The 9,624-nt window shown below is 37.9% G+C and overlaps 1 protein-coding gene across 1 annotated transcript; it reads left to right on the forward strand.

The window, feature by feature from the left end:
• Positions 1–1,091: 1,091 nt before the first annotated feature.
• LOC111891563 (protein LIGHT-DEPENDENT SHORT HYPOCOTYLS 4) lies at positions 1,092–2,441 on the forward strand. The gene has a single exon (XM_023887617.3). The coding sequence runs from the start codon at positions 1,569–1,571 to the stop codon at positions 2,157–2,159; it is 591 nt and encodes a 196-aa protein (XP_023743385.1). The 5' UTR covers positions 1,092–1,568; the 3' UTR covers positions 2,160–2,441.
• The last annotated feature ends 7,183 nt before the right edge of the window (positions 2,442–9,624 follow it).

A 9,624-nucleotide genomic window follows, 5' to 3' on the forward strand; every position in this document is an offset into this window, starting at 1 on the left:
GGTAAGGCTCAAACCCAAAGCTACATTGATATATGTATAACAGTGTTAGATTTTCAATAAAGCCCATATGAGGATTTTTTTAGAGTGGCCTTTAACAAGTTAATGTATATATTGGTTTCAAAAATATGTTATTTTAGATAAGCATTTGTTTTTTTTCAACTTTCGTGTTGTGGTTGTAACATTGAAGATGGTGAGTTTCAGAGAACAATTTTGATATGAAGATTCGAAATTTAAATATTATATTTGTTATCAATGGTTGGTGATAGATGGATATCGAAAACCATTGTCAAATTCAAGGCCGATTCAAGCTAATTTGAAGTCCTCGACAAAATAAAAGAATGAGACCCTTAACAATAATTTTTTAAACAAAAATAAAATTAATTGTATAGATTGCTGAAGAATCCATTGTAATTTCTCCATCTTCTACATCGATTTTAGCTCTAATCGCGTTTTTTCTTTTTTCGGTGTTGTCTGTGATGACTTAATACCAAACGTTTTTTCTTATAATAATAAAAGTAAACGCATAACAAAATAGATCCTACAAATTTGGAGTCCATGGGCCATCGCCCTTGCTCCCTCACCCTATACAACCCTCTTCAAATTCTATCTTTATTCCCAAACACAATTCTAGAACGAAGAGTTGATACATTGGAATATCAACAACTTTTGGTAGATCAAATAACACCTTTGTTTGTCCCATGTGTGTGTTTGTAGAAGCGTGGAAGAAAAATTGAAGAGTTGAAAAGGAAAAGGAAAATAGGGAGAACCGGAGAAGAGAGAAGGGGTGGAAATGACATAAAGGCTCTCACACGAGCAAATAGACGTTTAGGGAGGGTCGAGGGATGAACAATGCTAATTTCGTTTAAATTAGGAACCAATTAACCATCCTTACAGAATCGAAAATTATGGACTAAAGGTGTTATAATTGACAAACGTCTGCAATTTATGTACTAAAGGTGTTATAATGCCAAACGTCTTATAATGATAATAATAGTATTTTAGGTTAATATTTATTTTTGAGTTGAACTACAGTTATGGTAGTTTGCTTGCCTTGCCCTATTGGAGGAAACCCAAAATCAAAGTATTATTATTTACACCATTACACAAAGACACGCACCTATTCTATTCTCCCAAAACTTTCTTTTAACATCCATTTTACCTCAAACATTCAAGAAACCAGAACACTCTTATATATCAATCAATCTCTCTCTCTCTCTCTCTCTCTCTCTCTCTCTCTCTCTCTCATCACAAATATGGTAACATCAATCAAACCCCTTTCCATGTAGTGGTAGTAGTACAAGACCAGTCTCTTCTATTTTCTTCTTCAACATTTCTTGCCCAAAGAAAGCTACCTGTCTTTGTTTGTGGGTGTGCTTGATCTAGCATCTGATTATCTGTTTCTTTCTTTTTATGTACCATGGACGTGTGTTACTGCTTTTGTGATTAGCAAAGAAACCCTAGAAGTTGCAGGAAAGAGCAAAAAGAAACCCTAAAAAGAGAAACCGTATCAGGAAAACCCTAGATCATATCAGATTCAAGAAAATCCATTTTTTTCTTTCTCTAAAAGAATGGATCTTTACCCTGAAGTGGAAAGCTGCAACAACTCAGATAACAGTCATCACGCCATAAGCAGTTTGGTCACCGCAGCAGCTGCCTCTTCACCATCAACCACCTCCGCTCCAAGCCGCTACGAGAACCAGAAGCGTCGAGACTGGAACACGTTCGGTCAGTACTTGAAAAATCACCGTCCGCCGCTTTCACTCTCCCGGTGCAGCGGCGCCCATGTTCTTGAATTCCTCCGCTACCTCGACCAGTTTGGAAAGACTAAAGTCCATACACCGATATGCCCGTTTTACGGGCATCCAGACCCTCCTGCCCCTTGCCCTTGCCCACTTCGGCAAGCATGGGGCAGTTTGGATGCATTGATTGGCCGACTTAGAGCAGCCTACGAGGAGAACGGGTGGCCTCCTGAGACGAATCCTTTTGGGGCTCGAGCAGTGAGACTGTACCTGCGAGAGGTTCGTGATTTGCAATCAAAAGCAAGAGGGATCAGTTACGAGAAAAAGAAACGAAAGAGAGGTCCAACACACGAACATCATCAGTTGCCAAGCTTTTCAACATTCCAAGCTCTCCCTCTTCCACCAGGAGGTCACATCTAAACTTCAAAAAGGGAAGGAAAAAACAGAACTAATACACGTATTATATTATATTATATTGGATCTTGGTATAATCTCGATTTAAATTTCTTTGATATAGTGTTCCCGTGTGGGATTATCAAAGATTACCTGCCTGTTGGTGCCCTTGGCCTAGTTTTACTTCTATCCTTTTGGTGTAATCTAGAAATGAATTGTAGCAATGCAACTATGAACATGGCTTACGTTAATGTGTAATTTTATTTATGTAAGTGGTTGATTAATCTAAATGCTTACATGATACCAGAAGCAGCAGCACTACTACTAGTAATTATTGACGTTTAGTGGTTGCAGCAGTTTTAGTAGCAGTAAATGTACTTTCTATTGTATTTATGAAATGGAGACAGAAAGTACTTCAATATGTTCTTGGTTTCAACTAATAGATTGATCGAGTATCAAACTGCTAGATCTTGTGTTTCTTTCATTCTTTGACCATGCTTTAATTTCAACATGTTCGAAGATTTGCTCAATGGAGTGATGCATAATTAACTTAAAACTCGAATTCTTTTTTTTTTCTTAAATCAATTAAGAATAACTAGCAAGAAGCTAGGAGTACAAATTGAGGAGCATTCGAAAGCTGGATTACTAAATCAGCACTTCAACTTGAGTTCAATTAGCATGTTTTCTCTTTTTCTTTTTTGGACAACACGAGTTCATTAAAACTTAATTAACATGTTTTCTTGTTTAACTAAAGTTTTAGTGGGAATAGTAATGCTCAATAAGTCAATATGTCTCTAACTGTGTCAAATAATTTTATTAAGTTTACGGACCAGGAAAAAATTTGCTTTTAGCAAAGAATACTACTTATCGCCAATCATCTTTCCAAGGTTGCAATAAATGGAGAAATTAAAAAAAGAACATGAAAAAGCAAATCTGACGGTGTTTGGATCATAAGAATTCTTACATGAGATACTAAACGTTTGATTATGTTCCATTCGATTATCGAGTGGAATGTGAGTCATTATTTGGTGTTGTCGTTTCAGTATGAACCAAAGAAGAGAGTGATCAAACAAATTGGCAGACAATAAATAATTCTTTGTTGAGGTAGACCTAAAGTTGAATCCATCAATTCTGTTGCATAATTTATTTATGTTTTGTTTTATTAACTAATTGATGTCATATATATACATAATTATTGTCATAAGTTTTAAACAATTTATGGTTTTTAAGAATAGATTAATGAAGTGGGATACTGGTACTTTAGAATGCAATAGATTAAATTCAATAATAGGGGGATTATTTAAAAATTTTAAAAATATATCAGAATTTAATAGTTCGCATTCAATAGATTTTAAGTTTACTAGCCATTGAAATATGAATGGAAAAAAACCTAATTTCTTTAATTTCTTTAAATATATTTCATTAAACTTTATAGAGTGCAAAGTAAATATGAATGAAAAAAAAAATTTAATTTCTTTAATTTCTCTAAATATATTCAGTAAATTTTATAGAATGCAAAGTACCGTAAGTAATTAATTAGTAATATAAATATAATAGTCTAGATAGCTTGGTGGTGTCGACGTTGTTTCGCCAAGTGGGACTAGCCCATTTGCTAGCGGTTTTGTCTCTTATATTGGAGGTCTCGAGTTCTAATCAAGAGGTTGACGGTTTCGTGATACTAACTGCTAATTACTAACCCCGTCGTTCAAAAAAATTGATAAATTTATATGAAAGAAACATAATTCGAGTAATGATAATCCACTAAGTTTTATAGAGTTTAATGTATTGTTCATGTCAAAACGTGGTGAAATCATATAAAATGTGGTTAAACACAAACTTTATTAGAACTTGACGTATTTAAAACACTTTGAATCGATTAAATTGAACTTTGTAATAACTTAATCCACTTAAAACACTTTGTGTGGTTGTACACAATCTTATATATAGTATGTAAATACATATATGATTTATATTACACAATTATATAGTTAAAATAATAACAAATATATGTTGTTAATGATAACTACATATTTGTCACTAACCATGGAATAATATTTCTTATACTAATTTGACATACAACATTGCAGTTATCGTAGATCATATTTGAAAAAAGGCATCAAATGGAACGCACATTTTAATGGCTTATTGTTGCTATGTGGTCTTCCAAGTACGTGGTAGACAGCTATCGACAACCTTCCCTAATGAACATCCAGGAAGACATGCTGCAAAACAAGACAACTGATAGGTTAGAAAGTCATACTGAATGTTAGACCCCTGTCTCCAATGCTTAAGTTAGATGTCACTTGAATCTATAAACAAGATTTGCAAATAGTTCCATGTCCTGAAAACGTTAATTTATCATTGTGTCATCAAGGGTTTTTATAGGCATCTCTATATTCTTTGGAATAAGGTTTACCCAATAGCTTGCCTTACCTGGGTAAAGACAGCTAGGTTATGTGTATTGCTTTATATTTTACTATTGCCAGGATCCTCTAATTGCATGACTTCTAGGATATGTATTATTTCCCACCTTTTGCTTGTTGTGTTTTGGTGTTGCCTTAAGCGTCGATTACTTTGAACATTTGTACTTTGTCATTTATAAACTGATATGTTGTGGCCAGGTCAATGTTGGTTTGGTAGGACAAACTGTTGTGGCTTATTTATAAACCGATCTGTTGTGACTAGGACGATGTAAGTCTGATGAGCCAACCCGAGTACACCATTAATGTAACGACCCGTTCCCGGTATGTTAATTCATTGGTAATTGTTGTAAGTTTTGCAAGGGGGACTCGGCGAGTTCATAGCCTGACTCGCCGAGTAGGGCCGCGCCTGCGGGCACGCGTGAGCCGGGGACTCGGCGAGTCCATATCCTGGACTCGGCGAGTCCATCCGTCTGGGTGAAACCCTAAATCCCCGGGTTGCCCACTATTTAAACCACCTTATAGCCCCATTCTCGCCTCCCTCACCCTGAGAACACAGTGAGAAAACCCTAATCCTCCCTTGAGAGCTTATAAGTGTTTTGGTGCCATTTTGTGAAGGTGTGAAGAAGGAGAAGAAGAAAGAAGCAAGGAGAAGAGTTGTAGTACAAAGATCCAAGGGCAAATCTGAATTATTTGAGGTATTTTCGGAGTTCCCCTCTTGTTATATGCTTTTAACTTCCATTAGGGCTCTCCTAAGAGCTAGTTGATGCTTGTTCCAAGCCTTATGTTTGCATGAATGCCTTAATAAGTCGAGAAATCTTTAGATCTGAATGATGGGGTGTCGTAGAGCCCAGATCTACTGTCTTTTTGGAGTTACTTTGCATATTAATCATAGATCTACCCATTTTATGCATCTTTTAGCCTTATTTCCCTTATTCATGAGGTTGTGCACGTAAAGTTGGAAACTTTACGTGGTAAATCAGCTTATTGGACTCAGATCTATCAATTGTATGTGTTGGATTCAAACAAAATCGAGTAAAAATCAGTTGCATGGCGGCAACTCGGCGAGTCGGGAAGAACGACTCGGCGAGTTGGGTCGCGAGTTCCCGAGTCCTTCATTTTGATCAGTGTCGAGTGAATCCAGTGAGTCAGAGAGTGGACTCAGCGAGTTGAGGGTAGACTCAGTGATGGAGGGACTCGGCGAGTTGTTCATACAACTCGCCGAGTCCAAGGCAATCTTCTTAGGATCATGAACAACTCGTCGAGTTTGTTCATGCGGCTCGGCGAGTCGGATGAAGATTGTCTGAGTTCTTGGATCAAGAGGGTACTCGTCGAGTCGATGCCACGCTCGACGAGTAGCAGCGTGTAGAACTGAGAAGTGAGAGTAGGACTCGGCGAGTTGGGTGGCCCAACTCGGCGAGTCAGCCCAAAGAGAGTTGACTTTGACCAAGGGTAAAAGAGTCATTTTACCCCAAGTGCAGTGTTTAGTATTTGATTGAGTGTGCTTATGGACTTGTAGCCGAGGAGATCCAGGAGCAGCGGCCGTTAGCTTCCCGAGCCACACACTCAGCAGCCAGCTTACGAGGTGAGTTTCCTTCAAGTAGGGACGGATCTAAGGCCTCAGTGCCGGCCCGTCCAGTTAGCAGTGGTTTCCGGACTTCGGTCCGATGTAACAGCTAGTATGTTTGATGCCTTTGTGGCTCAGACAGGATTTATGTATTATGTTTTATGTGTTACGTGTTATGTGTCCCGGGCTACGGCTCGATGTAGTATGCAGTATATGTGTCCATACTAGTTGATATGCTATGATATGTTCAGTCAGTTAGCTCCGGACTCCGGTCCGATGCAGGGGACAAGGTCCCAGTTAGTTCCGGACTTGGTCCGATGCAGTTAGTTCCAGACTTCGGTCCGATGCAGTTAGTTCCGGACTTCGGTCCGATGCAGTTAGTTCCGGACCTTGGTCCGATGCAGGGGACAAGGTCCCAGTCAGTTCCGGACTTCGGTCCGATGCAGTTTCCGGGCTTCGGCCCGATGCAGTGGGAAAGGCCCAATATGTGTTATATGTTATTGTATGGTACGTGGTATTTTGGGGGAGCTCACTAAGCTGCGTGCTTACAGTTTCAGTTTTGGTTTCAGGTACTACCGCAAGCAAAGGGAAGAGCTCGGGGTGACAGCATCGCACACACCACAGCTTAGCTTTTATCCTGGGGATGATTTTAGTTGTTTTGGATTTGATGTAGTATGATACAGTTTTCCGCACAGTGTTTTATTATGATCGGGATACATCGCGTATGTCTTTATGTTATGATACTCATATTATGGTTTTGATTATATTGAAAAAGAAAAGTTTTGGGTCGTATTTTTGGGTCGTTTCAATTAAGCCCCCATTCTAAAGGGTAAAAGAATGGCGCTAAAACTGTTTTTCCATTCAGAATTTTAAATCTTTCTCGATAAGTGAAACGTCTCGCGTGTTAATTGTAGGGTTCATTAAATAGTTTCGCCGTTCGTCAGTCACGTCAGTTTTATTTGATTAGATTTCCTAATTAATTCCTTAACCAGTCTCTTCTTTTATATATTGGGTAAACACCATTTTAGAATCTTCTAGTTTCTGATCTTTCTTGCTTTTCACGTTGCTTCTGCCATGGCTTGTGACAGGCCATCTATTTCTTCTCAGGTTGACAGCTTTACACTAGATCAGTATATTCATGAGTACCAGCTTTCTTCGGTACATGACATTGCCCTTCCTTCATCATATTCGTGTATTCTTGACGCTCGTGCTGGTAAGGTAGGGTTTTACCTTATGCATATCGTTTGTGGCTTAAGGCTTCCTCCTATAAAATTCTTCTTAGAAGTGTTATATTTCTATGTAATCCATCTTATTCAACTTTTCCATAATGATGTTTCAAATCTTATTACCTTTGAAGCTTTTTGTGTATCATGTCGCATTCCTCTGCATGTGTTACTATTTTAGTATTTTTATCGTTTGAAAAAGAAAATATGGAAATTGGTGTTCTTTTAATAGCCATCATTTCCAACTTTCTCATGATCTTCTTGGTACCAATGGTGGATGGTAAAGCAAATTTTGATGGGTTGATTCAAAAAGCCTTTGCCTCCCTAATGTTCTCAGTCCTCTGCCTAACTTAGATGACTAAGTGCCATTGGTAGCAGACTTGTTTAGGTATACCCCTTTATTTTCCCTTGATAGCATAAAAAGGTACTTTTTCCATGAATTTGTGTTGGCTCTATGTCATATGAGCTCGAATTGGAAAGCTCAAAATCAACTACCAGTGTTATTAGTTAGTCGTCTGTGTTAGTAATAATGGCTTTATGCTTCTTGATTTAGTAATGTATCCCTACTTCTTATTTCCAATTTCACTTGATATAAATGTTGTTCTCCTGTTTCTTTTTGCGCATTTAATGTTGTAGGGAAAAGTAAATTCACTTTTCATTTGTCTGTGTATATATCTGGTGAAATATTTCCTCAAGATATTATGTTGGAAGACGTGGTTTCAGATAAAGGGTCAGACCTGGTAGTTCATCTATCCAGGTCACCTCTGCAACTACCTGATTTGGGTCAGACGTGTTTTCAGTTGAACAAATTCTAGGAACTTCACCAGTTTCCTCTGTCGATACTCATTGCTTTTTCCTTTGCCTTTGGGTTTTGAAGCTGCTTTTTCTTTGGTTCCTACCACATCTCGTAAATGCAAACGCTCATCAACACCTCACCAGTATGAATTTTTTTGCGCGAGCTAACGGCGTCGCCTGTCTCCTTTCCCCCACATACTTTTTGATTTTCAACTTCTCGTTGTTGAAATTAAAAAGATTTTGTATCATTAGTTTGTTTTTTCTTCTGCTGCTCTCAGTTCTTAGCTTTTATTATATGTTGTAGAGGCTTGCTCTTACTGTCTTATGTTACAAAAATAGTTGGATGAAGTTGTCGCTCTATTTGTCATGTTGAAGACATTATTTCCATTGTGAATGGTGAAAAATCTAAGTTGTTCGACGGATTTCTAATTTTATGTGAGCGGTATCTTTCTTCCGAAGTTAATTTGCGAGATGCCGAAGGTATTAAATGGGATGGTGAAGACATGTTATTTAGAGCTAGTTAACTACACGCCGAGTTGTCTCACTAGTATCGGGTCGCCTCTGAGAGGATAGTTTTGTTGGAGAATCAACGGCCGCTTTTGGGAAGTTGATTACGAGGCATGTCTTTAGGAGAACCAAGTTCTCCGGGCTCATCTTGTTTTCGGATCTCTATGAATCTCACGTTTTGTGTTGGTTATGCTTCTTCCTTTTTGGTGTAATTGCATGAATCAAAACTATGGTTGCTTGCAAGCGTAACCAATTTATTTTCTTTGTTCTCTAATACCCCATATTGTATGTACTTGGTGATTAGAGTGATCCTTTCGATGTTTATTCCATGAAACTCGTCTTTTCCTTAGTTGTTTCATGTGTTTGACTTCATTTGAAATCGTACTAATATCCATTTCGGTGGTTTTATAATGGAATTGTACAAAATTTGGCTATTGACATAATCCTTATGTGCAATGTATATGTTAACATGATTGGGTGGGATTGTGTCTATCATGTTGTTCTTATTATTATATAGGTTATATTGCCATAAAAATGTGATGGTGTGACTTGATTCAAGACCATGTCATATGCTTACTGGGTTGTTGTTTGTCCCGTGTAGGTTATATTCCTTTGAATATGCGTTGGTATGACTTGCGTCAATACCATGCCATATGCCTACCGGGTTGTTGTTTGGCCCGTGTATGTTATATTGCTTTGAATATGCGATGATATGACTTGCATCAATACCATGCCATATATGCCTATCGAGTTGTTGTTTGTCTAGTGTAGGTTATATTGCTTTTAATATGCAATGGTATGACTTGTGTCAATACCATGCCATATGCCGACCAGGTTTGTCCAGACATGCTCATTTCAACCATCATTTGGTTCGATTCGTTGTGCTCTTGCCAAGATCTGTCCATATTCATTCATTTCGACCACCATTTGATCAGATCCGTTAGGCTCTCATAAATATTTGTTCAGATCTGCTTTACTAA

Source organism: Lactuca sativa, chromosome 5 (genome assembly GCF_002870075.4).
Source record: "Lactuca sativa cultivar Salinas chromosome 5, Lsat_Salinas_v11, whole genome shotgun sequence".
NCBI classification, from domain to species: Eukaryota; Viridiplantae; Streptophyta; class Magnoliopsida; order Asterales; family Asteraceae; genus Lactuca; species Lactuca sativa.

Coding starts and splice junctions, on each gene's coding strand:
- LOC111891563 (XM_023887617.3), top strand. CDS start 1,569: ATGGATCTTTACCCTGAAGTGGAAAGCTGCAACAACTCAGATAACAGT.